General features: G+C 31.4%; 1 protein-coding gene across 3 annotated transcripts in view; it reads right to left on the bottom strand.

Moving 5' to 3' along the window:
• LOC129619248 (serine-rich adhesin for platelets) overlaps nucleotides 1-18,297 on the bottom strand; it is a 154,602-nt gene that overhangs the window by 45,190 nt on the left and 91,115 nt on the right. For all 3 annotated transcript variants that reach the window (XM_055534404.1, XM_055534402.1, XM_055534403.1), the window contains exon 3: nucleotides 4,329-4,374. In XM_055534404.1, the coding sequence (XP_055390379.1) occupies nucleotides 4,329-4,374 (46 nt within the window). The remainder of the gene's footprint in view (nucleotides 1-4,328; nucleotides 4,375-18,297) is intronic.

The following is an 18,297-nucleotide window of genomic DNA, read 5'->3' on the forward strand; positions in this document are numbered from 1 at the left end:
TTCTATAGTATATTGTCGTCAGACTTAATTATTAATTTGGGATGACAAGTGAAATATAAAAGTTCAGTGCAGAAATAAATCAAATAAAACAAAATACCTTCGCTTTTATAAAATTTGACTTTCGAAACACATACACAAAAATTTTTTTATAGTGACCCATTTATTGTGACAAAAATTTAAATTATAATTTAATTAAGTTTTATAAGAAGTCAATGACATTTTATAAGTTCTTTTATGTATATAAATTTTTATTAAATGATTCAAAAACACTTCAAAAGTAATAAGAAAGCCCGATTATTTAAAATGTGACTGACGACAAAAGATCGTGATTTTCTTTTAATTACACACTTTAGAAACTTCATTATTTTTATTAAGAATGTTCTATATTGGCATCCATTTTTAATTTAATTTTTTAAAGAATTAAAAACGTGCCACTGATTTTAATTCTGTTAACTGTTTAAAAAAATATTTATTTTTTCAAATGTAAATCGTTGTAATTAAAAACAATTCTATTTGTTATATAAAAAAAATGATTTTGAAAGTAATATTTTAAATTTTTTTTAAATACTCTTAATTCGTATTTAAATATTAACATGAATTAATCACGTTCTTAAGTTTTCCTATTAAAATTTCTAATAAAAATAAAATTACTTAAAATTTTGTTATAAAATCTTTAATTGAAATTCAATATTGGCAATACTGTGGAAAAAGAATTGAAAAATTAAAAGAAAAATATAAAAATTTAAATTTTGTAATTTCTGAACTTTATTTAAGGTTCATCGCAAAATCAAATATTGTATTTTAAGGTCTTCGGTCAAAAGAATTGAATTTTTTTTTTTGGAATAGACATGATAAATTAATAAAAGTGATGAAACAGAATTTGTGCTTAAGTATTTTTTGAACTGTGTAAGAAACTGAACTGCATATGTATATTATGTAAAACTCTAGATATTAAAATTAGTGATCGTTGGCTTAAAAATTTAAAGTGATTGATTTGTCTTTATAGGATACCAATGTATGCAAAATTGCTGTACCTTTTTGTGAAAATTTCCAGAAAAACCAAAAAAATAATATTGAGCACCTGTGTAAAATCAAGAGTATGATATAGGAGTTAAATCTCTCCGCTCTAAAGCGAAGGAGAAGATGCTTTTTGGGAGGATACCCGCGGTTTGATGGATTGCAGGAGTTCTCTGAGGCGATTTGCTTAACTTTGTCAAGTAACTTGAACGGATTTAGCGGAAAGAAGTGTGTTGTGGAGGGATGCCGATGAGCGTTGTGTGTGATGAAGGTGGCAGCGTTGAGGATGCCACTTCCCCTTTTCAACTAACTAACTATAACTAACTAAATCTGGCAAAGCAATAAATTTGATATCCACAAGAGGAAGATGCGCACCAGAAAGTGACATTGTGATCCAACAACAAGGTGTTGAATACAGTACTGACCACTGTATTAGCTGATTGAAACTGAAACAAAGAAAAGAAATATAAAAGGCAGGGCCTTAATCCCTAAAGCATCTATTAGCAAGGAAAATAACAAAATTATTTAAGAACTGCAGGTATCATGAACGAAATAGAAAAATTAAATCCTATAGATTTCACAGTATTATATAATATTGGTTCTTTGTATATGAGTTGCAAGTTTTTTATGAATAGTGAAGTGAATACGAAAAAAAAAAACTTTTTTTAAATTAAATTTAATATTGCGAAATGATACTTTTACACTGTATCCCATTCATTTGACTTGATTTTTTTTTTATTATTTAATAGTTTTATTAAGAAACAATAACGCGTTATAGAAGAACTAAAAAAAAATCAATAACATTTCAATAAATTCGAAAATATTCGGGCACGTATTGAATTCAGTTACGATTTTTAATTAAAATTTTTTTATTAAATAAAAAATTCACGTTTTAACATTAAATCAAGTGATATTTTATACTGTCAAATTGTGTATATGGATGGGGTCATTATGGTATTCTCTATATGCCTTGATTTAAATTTCAATTTAATAATGATATTGAGGAAATTAATTTAAACTTTTATACACACAGGTCTCTTGATCATTTATGACGAATCATCAAATTTAATTTAATTGTTCTTCGATTTTTTGTTTTTGCTTAAGAAAATTGTGTCAGACATAGTTAAACGGTAAATTGCGTAAATTTCATGAAAATATTTGAAAAATTTTGTATTTAAATATGGTTAAATGTTTTATAGGAATTATATAATAATTATACGATTTGAATTTAAGGAAATATTTAAAAGTCATGTAAGTATATAGTTTTAAGTCATGTATGCAGTACTTTATGATAATTAAATTATATGTAATTGGTTGAAATTTAATTGAAACGTTTTTAAAAGTTATTTATATGTTCACAATTTAAAATATTGTGAAATCTTATAGCAGTCAAATTGTATAACAGTTACATTGTATAACAGTTACATTGTATGACAGTTACATTGTATAACAGTTAAATTGTATAACACTTAAATTGTACAACAGTTAAGTACTTTTAGATTTTCTTGATAATTTTGAAAACATTTGCAATTTTCGAAAATTTTTTGATTGTCAAGTAAGTTGTTATATTGCGCTCACTTTTTGAATTTTCCGATCAGTATTCTATTTAAAATTGTTCGAATTTATTTCGAAAATCATTTTAACTATTTTTTGTATCGGTATAAATTGTGATTAGCAATCAATAAAAGACCTTATAATTTTAGGAACTACAATGGCATCAACTTTTTGGTGTAAGCTTCATGGTGTTAATAATATATATATGCATGTTATTATATATGTAATTGATATACAGTTCTCCCCGGTTAAATGCACCACGCTTAATTGATTTTCCCCTTTTATTGAACGAAAAACTAAGGCAACTTTAAATCCCTATTAAAATATACATGAATAACATCGTTTAATTGAGTCCCGTTTAATTGAACAACTCGCTTAAATGAATCTCTTTTTTTGGTATTACCTTATAAAAACTGTGAAAAATTCCCCTGTTTATTGACCTGATAACGGCATAAACATTGTACGGAAATTTTTTATCCCACAAAATAAATTTATTGAAAACTTAGATGAAATGGAAACCTTTATTATTAAGAATCATTACAAACATAACCAAACGAAAATTACAAATTTTTTTAAATAGGTTTAATTTTTTATTATTCTATTTGTTGTTGTTAAACTAGCAATAGTAAATTTATTGAAAAATTAGATATAACGTATGAAATATTTTGTTTTCTTTGTAATATGAAATATTTATTTTTAATTTTTGTTATGTTATGTGATATAAAAATATTATGATTTAAATATTTTGAATTTGAATTCATAGTTACATTACTTAGATGGATTTAAAATAAAGAAAAATTTAAGTTTTTAAATTTTGAAATAAAAAAAAATTTGAGTTTTAGTATTTCATTAGTGTATCCCCTATTTTAAATATAGCTTTTTACCTAGGATATTTTGATAAGTATATGTAATAGGATATGCTTCCTATTGTTTTTATTAATTTTATGCAGTAGCAGGATCAAATTCGTTTTTGCGCCTGATCTTCAATAGCGAGTATTCGTTTTCATGCGTAAACGATTCAGTTAAAAAAATTCGTTTTATTGCACCAATTGTTCAATTAAACGGGATTTTTTTAATTGATTTACCCGCTTAATTGATACAAAAAGTGTGCAACTTTTCTCGGTTCAATTAACCGGGGAGAACTGTAGTTATACAATTTTGTTTTAAAACTATGAAATTCTGTTCTACATAGCTCTGTCCGAATCTCTATAATAATATAAAAATCTAAATTCAAACTTAACTTCTAAAGCAATCAAATAATTTAGTAACAATCAATTGTTATTTTATAAATATGTATGTATTTAAGACCAAATTTTCCACCTTATCTGTAAGTGCATGTAACGTACATAAGTATGCACTTATTACTTTCATGAATTTATATACCGATATATTTATACTACAATCTTATATTTAAATTCAGATATGCAACAATAATTGTACATAATAAAATTTTAATTTTATAAGATCAAATTACCAAGGGACAATTTTAATTACGATTTCTGAAAAAAAATTGCATATTTATAGGAGCAACTTGTCATATTATAATTGATTTTGAATTTTATTAATTATATTATGTTAATTTCAAATCAATTTTATCAAAAATTTTTTTATTTCAAAAAGAAAAGTTCAATTTAAACAAAATAATTTAATTGTTATACTATTGATTGTTCTAAATTTGCATTTTAATTAAACGAAATTTATTCAAAATTCCTTTTTGATGTCAGCTATATATACTTAGAAATTTTTATAGTACCTACTTGTAATAGTTTTTTGCCCTCCATTCCAGCCGTTTTTTAAAAAAACCTAAAATAAAAAAAGGAAAATTTATAGAAAAATCTTTAGATATTTTTTTTTGTTTTTCTTTATAATTCTTATATAATATTTTTGTAGTGTTGTAATTCAATTAGTGGATTGTACAGAACAATAGACCATTAATTAAATGGAAAAAGTAAAGTTTATTTTTTTATTTTGTTAAAAAATTCAATTGTCGATGTTGATCTTTACAGACTTTTCCTCTTTTTTTTTCTATATAACTGTTATACTGTATACAAGGAAATCGAATTATTTACCCTTGGCTGTTATATTTAACAATATACAAAAGTATAAATATACGCCATCTATACGACAATAATGAAGTATTTTTTAACAATATTAGAAGAATTAATATAACTAGAAGAAGAACTTTTTTTTTTCAAAAACTTACAAAACTTTTATTACGGACTTATGATTTCTTCTTAATTATACTTTTACATTTATTATAGAGAATTTTCTGTTCGATAAGAGTTAGTGTTGGGTAGGTACTACAATGCTTATTGTAATATATACAGACTATAATAATGTGCAAACCTCACAATTTTAAATAAATTTTATTGTAGGTTTATATAGAAACTGATGAATTTTGATGAACTTGCTAACTACAACAAGACCGAAAGGGAATAAAAAAAATTACAATAAGGCAAGCAAAAAAAAAATGCCATTACAATTTTTTTGCATAATTTTGTATTTGTTCTTTTGCAATGACTTCTTTCAATCCAGCCATGTCCCATGATGCGATCTAAAAGAATTAATTTTTTCTTGGATTCGATGCTTGTTAGGTTTGTATGAATATTTGTACGTGTGTATACAGAGGCAGGAAAAGAGTAGAAAAAATAAATTAATCAGTGATTTGTAGCACGATGAATCACTCCCGCTTTCTTTGTGATTATTAAAGCGTGTAACCCTTTTATGCTACAGTTTTTTTTATATTGTTTTTTATAATTCAAATTATTCCTGATTCTTTCTCTTTATTATAATGCATATAAGTAGTATACAATGCGTCTATTAGCGTGTATGTGCATGCTTTCGGTACCGTTCTATATGCCTACTGGTTACGGTTACAATATTGAAACTTTTTAAAACATGTTGTAAATGTTAGGGATCGCAACACAGAATATTTTATTTAATAATGGTTGATGAATACGAAAAATTTTGGTTTTTTTTTAAAGGAAGAGTTGTAAGTTAAACTAGTATTCAAAATGGAAAACTGTTCTCAAAATACTGTTCTTAAACATTGTATTAAGAAAACTGTTAAAGCTCTCGATTTAAATAAAAGCAATTCTCAATTTTAAACTATTTAAAAATTATATACGAGAAAAACGGCTCAAACTATAAAAACTGTTCTCAATTTAAATAAAAAACTGTTCTCAATTTTATATTATTTAAAAATTGTATGAGGATTGCTGTTGCTAAGAGTCACTAACATTGACATCGAACATAAGAGTTCGGGAAGAGATTTCAACAAAATGTCAAAGAATGACAATTTTATCAACAATTTATTATCTATGTTTATGGAAATATCACCATTGAAATTTATTTGCCCACCTAATTTTATGTCATAGCATGCACCACACTTTCTTAAATGACATTTCTTCAACCGAATTATAATAAAATTATTTTGTTCTTCTTGTTTTCCTTCCTTTATTTTCTTTAAAATTTATTTTCTTCCACGGATACCACACAGACCAAAAAGAATAATAATAATAATAAAAATAATAATAAAATAAATTATAGAAATGAAAAAAAAAAAACAAAAACAACAAAAATATAGAAAGTAAAACTCAACAATAATTCATAAGCCCATCCATAGTGGTAAGAAAATCAAAAAGCTATTATACAAAAAATCATCGTCGTAATCATCATCAACATCATTATTATCATCATAACTATAACTAGTAAACGTCTTAATAAAAGCAGGGTTTTAATGAAAGAAGTGGAAAAATTAATAGAGGAAATTCTTTATTATTATTTAATTTTTTTTCACCTGATACACACAGGTTGGCAGAAAAAATAAGTTGGTACAAAAGTTTTAGAATTTGTTGAATATTTTCTACATTTGATAGAGTAAACGATAATAACTTCAAAATTATTTTTGAAGATCATTTGAAACGAATCACTTAGAGCGATATTTGATTGTTACAAGGTACTTTAACTGAAAACCTTTCTTAATAACGTAATTGGAGCGAAGCACATTGAAGTAACTGCTAATTATGTAATAATATGAAAAAAATTCATAAAATTTTGGGTGAACCTATGTAAAAATAATTCGTCAGGTGAATCATTTTTAAAACAGTGCATAGTCGTACATAAATTATGTGTGTATGCATGTATCATACGTAAGGTATTTTTTGATGCATGAAAGAGTTAATGATTAAAAGAAAAGAGGTTTTTTTTCTACACCAACAACCAGATTTGGAATAAAAAAACAAAAATGCATCGGAATAAAATGGAATGCGCTTTACAAAGATGTACAAAAAAATTTTTGTAAGGTTTGTCACCGCACGTTTTACTATGTATTTATGTTAGGTATAAGAAAGTAAAGCATAAAGTTGTGTATTTAAAGAGGAAATGCTAGCTGCTAGAATTTAAAATACGTGTAAGATTTTGTTAAATTATGTATAATTAATTGAGTCATCTGATCAGAATGGTGCAGTGATCATGGTAACGATCCTTGAAATCGAAAAAAAAATCTCTGTCGAGTTTGGATTTTGGTTCGGATTCAGGTTCGGCCTCAAATCGGATTCACTGTTAAATTTTTTTTTTTCAACTTTGGTACTCGTAATACTAATCAACGGAAACACTAATATTTAAAAATGCCAATAATTGACATAATTGTGAGTGACATAAGTATATCAAAAATGTCAGTATTCTCAATTCATATAGTATTTTCCTTTTCCTTTTCTCACCTTGAAACTTTGTTCTTTTTGCAACGATTTTATTCTATAAGTGGATCTCTGTCACCCCCTCTCCTCTTAAATATTAAATTCCAATTCTATAGTTCGGATTCAGAATAGTACTTGTTCTTGTTGAGTTTGTTACCCGTTTGCTTGTGCTACGTTAAGCTTGTCACCCGTCCAGCAAAAGTTCAATGCTATGGTGAACATTCCGATTCAGACTGTTTGATAAACACTATAAGAAGCTATTGCAATAGAAGTAATTAAAAATGTTAATTCTTGTATTTTCTATTCAAAGAATTGCAAGAAATTATTCGAGAGCGTTTTGGAAGCCGAAAATTCAAATTGTGTAGAAATACTTGGGAAATCAAGCTGAAACCTAAATGATTTTCTTATGTTCTTACGAAATATTTACAATCCCTCTCGGATTTGCCTTATGAATCACAATCAAAAACATGGAAAACATTACAAAAATTTACATAAATTAGATTATTACTGATAAAAACTAAAACTAAATTGTGAAAATTTATTCTTTACTAGATTTTTAATAATTCCCAGAATCAATTTTCTAATATTTTTCGTTCATTAATTTTGTTTTTTGTATATTTAAAAAAGATTTCTGGAAAATTTAATGCTATAATTTTTTAAGATAAAATTATAATCTTAAAAATTAAAAATAATAATTTTATATTAATGCGTTGGATTTTTTAAGATTCTTAAATTCCAATAAAAAACGAAGTGGAATTTTTAATGTGTGGCAGATCTCTAAAAATAATTTTATTTTGAAAATTTATAATTGAATAGCGGTCTAATCTATATAAAAGATATCAAAATTAGGTCAAAAAATTAATGTAAATTTTAACATTCTTGAAGAGCATAAAATTATCCAATGAAATTAAGAGAATGATAATGAGAAACATAACATGATCTACGAATATTATAGGGAATAAAGCAATAAGATGAATCATAATTTGATTAATAGCATAACTTTATCATTAAAAGAGTGGTATTAAATGTTAGACACAGAAAATGGAAGATGAATACATTGTAATTTAATTGGATTCAAGTTATTGGGTTGAATCATTCATTGCATTATCGATGATTCATTTATAATATTTTGCAATTTACTAAATTGATTATTGCACCTACAGACTTTAAAACATATAATTGTGTTAAAATATTATATAGGTACTAACAAGCATATGTGTAAATTCGCTAACATTACAAAGACCAGTTTGTGACGATCGATCCAATAATTGATCCATTTGAGAAGATAATATAAAATGGAAGAAAGAAATAATTGTTTTTAATTTAAGATAAAAATCAAGTTCTTTTAGTTTATTTCCATTTTGATAAATGTAATTTACATAATATATTTTGATTGAATACTTTTTAAATAGATTCCCATCTATATGTACTTGAATTTGCTCATCTATACTACCATCTACTTAAAATTGTACAATCAATTATTTCCGAGTTGCTCTTTTGTGTAAACAATTTAATCAAATTTATTTAAGTTTAATTGAAAAAAAAACTGATTTTAATGATTTTAAATAGAAAACAATTAAAGAACTCTAACCTTAGATTTATAGATATAATTGAACACATGGTTGCTAACTATATATCAAGGAAGAGGTATAAATTTAATGCAGAAATGTTGTAATCAGACTTTGTTCAGCTTAAACTACTGTTTTGAGTTGAGGTACATGAGTAGACGTTGGATTTGATCATTTCAAATGTCCACTACATTTTTTTCGGGTTCGGGACATCTGTTGGATACGGTTTTGAATACAGATTCGAGTTCAAATTTGGATTCTAGTTAGTGTTTGAATTCGCATTCACATTTGTTTGTGCATTCGAGTACGAAACTTGATTCGGCACCTGATTCGAAGCGGTAGTCTAAACGTGATCTAAATTGAAAACATACAAGAAAGTCTTGATATATAACCAAATATAATAAAGCCTATATGGACATATAGCATGCGGCTATGGGGTTGTGCGAAGTAAACACATATCAAGCAAATACAATTTTTCCAGAACAACGTGCCGCGTTATGTGGTGGGTGACTCCTGGTATGTACGCAATAGTGGTATTTAAGGTGACTTGGGATTTCTCCCTGGAAGCTCCTGCTGATTTTAGAGCAGCATGTGAATATTAAAGCCTCTCGACTTATAGAGGAAAAGATTAGGTCAGAAAGACTAAAACGAAAGAGACCTTTCAATTTAGCCAGCACTTCTGTGCCCGCTTTTTCAAAATGCAGACACAAAAACACTTTGTCTGTCGATTATTCTTATCACAGGTACAAAAAAATAAAATTTGACAAATTATTTTTTTGGACCGTCATTTATGTGTATGGAATGATTGTTACCCGGAAAATTTTTATTTTAAAATCCTACCACATGCATTGCAAGATGCCGGCCTCGTCATTGTTTTGCTTTTTTTTTCAACTATTTAAACATAAATATGCCAAGTATCATAATTTTCATTGCTATCTGTTCAAGAATTATATTTAAAGTACTTTGTTGCAGCATTGAGACTAAATATCATATTATTAATACAACTTACATATTTTTCTTTCTCCTGCCTTTTCTTAAACAATTGTAAACTGCTTGTAAGGGTTACAAAAAAGTAAAAATCTATAACCGTATTATTTTAATAGCAATAGCTTATTGGACTTTGTTATTATATGCACAGAAGAATTTTATGCGTTTATGGGGACCATTCTATTTCTATACCACACAACAATATTAAATTTTGACGTTTAATCTGGAATTTTATAAATAGCAGTAGTAAAATGTTTTATTTGAATAATATTGTAATTAAAAGTGACTAAAACGTCAGATTTATTTAGCATCTACTATGTGTAAATATTGTCAGAAAAATAGGAATTAATGCCAAAAATCAAAATTTTGCCTTAAAATACTCAAATATCAAAAACAAAAGCGACAAATTCCTCTTTGACGAAATTGAAAACTGGTCACCGTATGCACAATAATGTGCATGAAAATGTGTACAATCAGTAAAAGGAGATCAGTTAACGTCATTAAAAGAACAAGAAAAATAGCGTTTACAATGAAATCGCGAGTTTTTTTTTTAGGTGTCGAATTTCAGTCGTTTTAAATTGAATAAAAATAAAATGCAAAAAAAAAAACAAAAACAAGTTTAAAAATGGGATTAAAAAGTAAAAATATTATGGTTGGCTTTCAACTTAGCATTTATTCGATTTAAATGATTGTTGCAACTTGTTCTTAATAAAATTTTTATTGTATAATTTATAAGCAGTCTATAGCTAAAAAGTGCTGTTAGCCGAGGTGAACGAAAGCCAATTATATTGTTCATATTGGACAACAGGGTTAAAAAAGAAGAAAATGATCACGTATAGGCAAAAAGCTTTTCAAAATTTCACATTTTAATTTATCTAATAGTTAACCCTTTCAGACGGCCGCACAAAAACACAAATGATTAAAGAAAGGGGAAAATCTTTTGATTGGTAAGTTTGTTTTAATTAATTAATAATGACAAATGCATACAAAATCCCGCTGGGGTCTGAAAGAGTTAGAAATTAAATTAAGTTGCTTGTTTTTATTTATTGTTTTTTATTAGGTTTTTCAGATTGTGTATGATCTAGTGTTGTGAAATTAACAATATGGTTAATTAAATTATTTGACATTATAAATAACTTTCTCTGAAATAAATTTGCAGGCACTTTTTCATTCGATTTAAGCATCTACACTAGAACCACTATATATTCAGTGGTTGTAGACTGAATAAGGCAACACTTTCATTGAAAGTAACCAATAACGGAATTTCAATTTATCGTAATAATTATTCGAGTTAATCGGTTTTAATCGATGGAAACAATGCGCTTTTTTGTGTATATGTGTTGTAATTTGTATTCATATGGTAAGTATAACCAGCATATGTACATGCACATTCATAGGAAATAGGGAAGGAAATCTTGAAATTTATTATTATTCTTATAATGTTTACTCATATTAATTTCAATTTTCATAAGCAATGACGATAGTTGAATAATAATACACGAGTAAATTCAGACCAGTTTCAATTTCCATATGAAATATATAGGTACATTCGTGTAGAATTATGTGTATGTGCATATAGTCTCATACACTACATCATTATTTTTTGTACCTTCTTGTAATTTTGCTTTCAATATTTTAAGAAAAGAACAAGATTTCTTATGTATAAGGTGGTACGAAATAAAATATTATTAACCGCATTTCCGGCGAAATGCAGTTTTTATTGACCGTATATTCGGAATTCCGACGGAATGCAAATTTTATCGATGGAACGAAAGAATGTAAGTTTTTTGTTAAGGTAGTATACTAACGTGTTGAAAAAATGTGGCCAGAGCACTGCGGTCTTGTAGTGATGACAAGAAGATGAATGCGTTGTTGGGATAGCGCTGATCACAGCATACTAAAGAGTTTGCTAACGAGGCATTGTCTAGAAAATGAACAAGAAACAAGTCTTGTTAACAACTACTGTGTCTATAGGCTGGTATAATTGAAACTGTTATACCCTTATACAACCACATGCGTTCTATATCCATGTTTATTATCAAAATCATTTTGTTTCTTATAAGTTGAATCCAATGCAGCATGATCATTTCTTTCCTCTTTTAAAAGCACTCTGTTTAATAAGAAAAAGTACTTGTGCGTATATGTATGTGTAGTTTATAAAAGTTATAAAGAAGATGAAATGCAATACTATGGTATTAAGTACAATAAATAATGTAATTGTGATACAAATAACAAAGGTCTGTCACGAGATTCAAACTTTCAATCAGGGTAAAGAAAGAAACAAACAAATGCAGTTATCCAGCCAGTCAGTCAACCTAATCAATTCAGTCATTCAACCAATAAAGACCAGTCCACACAGTGTATGGTTGGTACCGCGCGATTGAAATTATTGATTTATGTTCATTCAATGAATAAAGGTGGCTGCCGGCTGAGTAAAATTTTTTTTTATTATGCGGTGTTTTTTGTTTTTATATTCTTACTTGTTTTTCAGTTCTGGTTTATGTTTCACAACTTTTTTTGTGCAATTGAGCCGATTAACGTTAGTTTGTTGTTGTTTTTGAATTTTTTTCATTTAAAACTTTAAAATTCTTAATTTTTTCTTTTTGTTTTTGTGGGGTTAAACATTGTATAAACAAAACGAAAACAATAAAAATGAAAAATTTAATTGAAAGGGGTTTTTTTATCAAATAATTTTTTCTTTGCTTATTTTTTTCTTTTTAGAAAGGAAAAGAAATCGAATTTTTGTTTTTTAAACTTGTTTCTTAATTGCATTCAATCTTAGTTTATAAACAATACCAAGGCATAAATGTATGTACACATGTATAACTTTTTGTTATTTTAATGTTCAGACTTTAGGCACACATGTGTTAATACAAAAAAAAATATTTTTAAAAATAAACTCAATATGCCGTTGAAAAATGTGGGTTAAAAGGAAGTGTTTAATATCATATTCAAAATTTTTATTTAATTGAGTTATAATAAATATTTGTAATACGTAAAGTTGTAGTTAGGCAATATAATGAAATGTGAAACTATTATACAAAGGGCGAACTGAATATACACCACATTTTCTAAGCAAACTTGAAACAAATAGTGAGTAGACGATTATTGTGTGATGCTCAACACATTTCATATTACTCCACTCAAAAATCTATAAACACTTCAACATTATTAATAGATAAATTTGTGTAACATTTAAAATTAAAAAGCAAAAGTAAAATTAATTAGTATAATTAATATTCTTATTCAAATTTCAAAATTGTTGAACTTTAATGTTCCGTTCTTTTAGTTATTTACACGTACTCGTATGTATGTTTTGATATATTAAATTTGATTTTAGTATGAATTTGTTGCACGCAAGGTTATTGCAAATGAGGGTCGCAAATATAAAAGTGTCAGTAGAAGAAAATCGATAGTCTTTACTTACATACACAATTGAATTCAACACTTAACACTACAATTATGTCAGTTTTTATGTCAGTGTCACAGTAGGAACTTGATCATAATAAAAAAATTATTTCCGCTTATTTAAAGCTTTTTGCATTTTAGTTTATGGGGTCGCATTTAGAGGTGTTATATGCTAAACACACGTGTTGATTGAAGAAGGAATAATAAGAATTTTTATTGGGGGCCTGTGAAAACTATTAAGGATGAAATTAATTTTTACAAATTTTCTAATTATTTAACATATAAAATTTCTACACGATTATCTACCTCGTCGCGGCGCAGTTGCAAATGAAGATATCCCAAGCAGACCGCGAGCTCGTGCCTGAATTCCAGCTGAGCCGTCAGACATGGATACAATCTTGAAGATGATCCAGCTGGGAAACACAAACCTGCCAGCTGCCAACTGGAGGGTGGCCAAGCTTTAAGATAAGAAGGGCGACTATAGACAGGCCCTCGTTATATTGAATTAAGAATCGCTGGCTCCTCTGCCGAAGCAGCGGTTTGTGATCAACTATGGGTTTTCCTCTATAACACTAAGGGTGTACAAAACGGACACTAGGGTAGAGGGGACCCAGAAGCCGGAGGACGGCAAAGGGCCAGCCCCGGAACGGGCGCCTGTAGTCGTCCAGAACGCAAAGGCGTCTGTTCAAACACCGCTTTCATCAGACGCAGAAATGCTGGATAAGTCGGATCTGACAGGCGACGACGTTATGCATCTCGACCTGGAGGGGCCCTGCTGGACCTGGACCTCGACGACGATGCAGAGAAAACGTTGGTGAGGGTTGACGAAAGCAGTAATGCTTCGAATAATCCAGATGAACCTCCATCCCTCTAAAGCGGCATCGGCTGCGCTCCTTCTGCGCCTACAAAGAGGCGGAGAAGACATAGTTCTGGTCCAGGAACTCTGGCTGGCAGGTGGAAGGATCTGCGGACTCAGGACGGCGAACTATAAGCTTTTTTATAGCAACAGCGACGGAAAGGTAAGATCATGCATATTAATTAATAGTAACTTAAATGCTTTTCTGTTGCCTCTTTACAGCAATGAAGATTTGACTGCAATCAGTCTCGAGGTCGATGGCAGGATCTTCTGGTGGGCCTCAATATACCTGCCCTATGATTCCCAGGGGATGCTTCCACCTAGCAATCTGAGAGACTTGGTGGAGAAGGCATCTTGGCACTGGTCTCATCATTGGGAGCGATGCCAATGCACATCACGTGATCTGGGGAAGCTCGGATACCAACACTACAGGTGAGTCACTTTTTGATTTTATCTGGAGTACTAACCCCACACTATGTAATAGAGGCTCAGAGCCCACATTTGTTACTAAAAATAGGCTGGATGTTATAGACATAACCATTGCCTCACAAATTATTTTTTGCTCGGTTATGAACTGGAAAGTATCGCAAGAGCCTTGCTTTTCGGACCATCGCTATATAGAATTTCAATTCGTTGCTAGTCACAATTCTCCTTTGACTTTCAGGAACCGCAGGCGGACTGATTGGCCAAAGTTCCGAGACTCGCTAAGCGATCTACTTGGACCCGGGGTCCCTTCACGTCCTGATACGCCTCCGGACCTCTACAGTATAGTTTCTACGCTCACTGGAGCCATAAATGGCGCCTCTAGAGAGGCGTGCCCGTTAGCTCGGATAAGAGGGAACAAGAAACCACAATGGTGGTCCGATGGGCTAAACGCCCTTCGTAAAAAATGTAGAACTCAGTTTAACAAGGCGAAGTTCACCGGGGCACTGATTGGTGCGCTTATAGGGATGACCGAAGGAAGTATAAGAAGGAGTTAAGGAGAGCTCAGAGGTCGTCCTGGAGGGAGTTTTGCGGCAGGATTGGAGAGACTGCGGAGGTCCCCAGACTTCGGCGGGTCTGGCAAGTGACCCAGCCGTGCCGAGCTACTTGATGACTCCTGGACCAATTCCGCTTCGGAGTCTCTGGAGCTGCTCTTGGATACGCACTTTCCTGAAGGTCACGAAGAGCATGTTCCGAATAGTCATTTTGGCAAGTCCTGCGCGGGAGCAGTGATCACTGAAGGGGGAATACTCTGGGCCATTCGCGGCTTTGATCCATTTAAGCCGGCTGCCCCTGATGACATAGTGCCAGCAAAACTACAATGGGCTGCGGAGGTCATCCTTCGTTGACTTAAGATCATCTATGAGTGCTGTATAGACTTAAACTACATTCCAAAAACGTGGAATGTTGATAAGGTGGTCTTCATCCCTATGGCTGGGAGAAGTTCTCACAGCTGCCCAAAGGATCTTAGACCTATCAGTTTAACGTCTTTTCTATTAAAGATATTGGAAAAGTTGATGGACGTATGCATAAGGAGTAACCTTAACCCAAGGCTTATATCTCCGGCACAACATGCGTATCGTAAGGGGAGGTCAACGGAAACGGCCCTCCACTCTTTGATACACTACATTGAAAAATCTCTGGACTGCAGAGAGTATACGATGGCTGCCTTCCTGGATATTGAGGGCTATCACTCAGGCACTGTCGGGGCTCTCGATTCATGGCTCTCAGATTGCTCTGATAGGCAACATGCTGTCAGGTAGAACCATCAGGGCTAGCTTTGGGGGATCATGCATTGAGCGCTCCGTTAGCAGGGGCACCCCGCAAGGAGGTGTGCTTTCTCCTCTTCTTTGGAACCTCGTAATTAATCAATTACTGGTGTGCCTGGAGTGGGAGGGCTACAAGGTGATAGCTTACGCTGATGACTTGACTGTTGCGGTGTCTGGAAAGCACTTTCATGCCCTAAGTGGGCTGATGCAGAGGGCCCTGTGCCTCGTGTCTGGCTGGGCTGTCGGCTGTGGGTTGACTATCAACCCACAAAAGACGGAACTGGTTATTTTCAGTAGGAGATATAAGATACCAACAATAACTCTGCCGACACTCAACGGAATCCGCTTCTCCTTTAGCAGGGAGGCTAGATTCCTGGGTCTAATTCTTGATTTAAAGTTGAACTGGAGGTCCAACGTTATGGAGAGAGTGAGGAAGGCAACTATTGCGCTTTACTCATGTAAGAAGGCATTACGCTCCACCCCTACTCAGGCTCTCGAGATTCAGATGGCTGCGGGATCTGCGGTGCGCTTGCGGGCCGCATCTCAGTGGTCTTGTGCCCTTAAGGTGCATGCTTCCGTTCCCGGTGCTCTAATTCACGAGCAGCTTTGGGCCTCAATTCCGCTTAGGGAAGCCTAGCTGAACGAGGGAGGTACTGACGATGGCTCAGTACATTTTTACACGGACGGATCCAAACTCGATGGCAGGGTGGGCGGGGGAATTTATTCTGAGCAATTAGATGTTGAGCTCTCCTTCCGTCTGCCGGATCACTGTAGTATATTTCAGGCCGAGGTGGTCGCAATTGGGGAGGCTGTGCGCTGGCTTGGGTGCAACGTCATATCGGTCGGTGGCGTCAGTATTTTCACTGACAGCCAGGCCGCGATAAGGGCACTGGGCTCTGAGGTCTTCACGTCTAGAACGGTCCTGGGCTGTAGGTCGTCTCTCAATGAGATGGCAGGGCAGTTCGAAATAGACTTTGTCTGGGTCCCAGTGGGGTTCCGGGTAACTGCAAGGCGGACGAGCTTGCGAGACATGGAACTACTCTGGAGATTTCACTTGAAAAGGAGGACTTGGACATGCCTCTAAGAACCCTACGGCTACACCACCGAACACCCAATGTATTGTCTAGAAGACCTTTCCGAATAATACATATTTTTGAAGGTTTCAAGCAACTTTTCAGGGGAAATATTTCACAAAAACATTTCAACCAGCGGGAGTCCACCCAAACTGTCTATTATTTTACACATTAATGCTCCAGAGTCATTGAGGAGTTGCAACGCATCTCGCCCTCTTCCCTACATAATTTTCAAGGCTCCTAAGGGACCACCTGCAGTGCTCCTTTAGGAACCCCGTGAGAATTTTCACATGATTTCTCGGCTTCTTTATATAATCGTCTTAGACGATTGTAATTGCCCAAAGAATCTTTTGCTTTTCGAAGTCTTGAAAAAGTGTTCCAGAAATTCAACCTTTTTTTTCCACTTTGCTTTTCTGCACCTCAAGGATTTTGCTTGATCCAATCCCACAAAAGGGCTTCGGCACCACGAATTTTATTTGATACTTTTATTTGATAATTTTATTTGCTCCAATATCACAATTGAAAAAAAGTTAGTTAAATTAAATATTTTTCCACTGATTTTCTTTTAATAAAATAAAAATTAAAAATGTTTAAATTCCAATTGAATTTCGAAAAGAATCAGAAAGAACGATATAAGAATAAAAAACACAAAAACCAAAAAAACAATAACAAAAATGTTTGAACTCAAATGCACCCACGTTTCCATCTAAATTACAAGTTCCCCTTGCCTTTTTATTTTTACCAATTTTGTGCCCTTTTTTTCTTGTTTTTTTTTGTTTTATATTTTTTTATATGGTCGTTTGTTGGTATATCGGACTAGAAAGTTTTAGATCGATTCGGCTCTTTTGTTTTGCAATATTTGTAATTTATTTTTCTTTTTCTTTTCTTTTTATCTTCAAATGTTTATTATTGAATTGCAAATCTATACATACACACGCACACATAAATATAGTTTTGTATTTTTTTTTGTATTAAAGTTAATTATTTGCCATTTCTTTTACATAAAAAAAAATAAAGATTCTTTATGAGATCTGATCTGAACGTGATGATGATGATAATGATGATGACGATGACGACGACGATGCTGCTCTGCTGCTGACTTGTGATGATGTTCGCTTTATTCTGTTTGTTTCCCTTTTTTGGAAATTCACTCTTTTGTTTGTTTTTCTTTTCCAATTGCCAATATTACAACTTCAGTTTGGAGTTTTTTTTTATGAAGAATTTTCAATAGAAAAATTGTATAAGAGAAGAAGAACGAGTTTTTGTTTTTTTTTTGTATAAATTTCAGATCAGGGCAACAAAAAAGACCTTAAACAAAAAGGAAAAAATGCAAAAATAAATAAAATTGATTTTCCCAAGGAAAAACAGAAAAAAAATCATATCATG

The sequence above is a fragment of the Condylostylus longicornis genome, unplaced genomic scaffold (assembly GCF_029603195.1).
Source record: "Condylostylus longicornis isolate FDR11 unplaced genomic scaffold, ASM2960319v2 ptg000011l, whole genome shotgun sequence".
NCBI classification, from domain to species: domain Eukaryota; kingdom Metazoa; phylum Arthropoda; class Insecta; order Diptera; family Dolichopodidae; genus Condylostylus; species Condylostylus longicornis.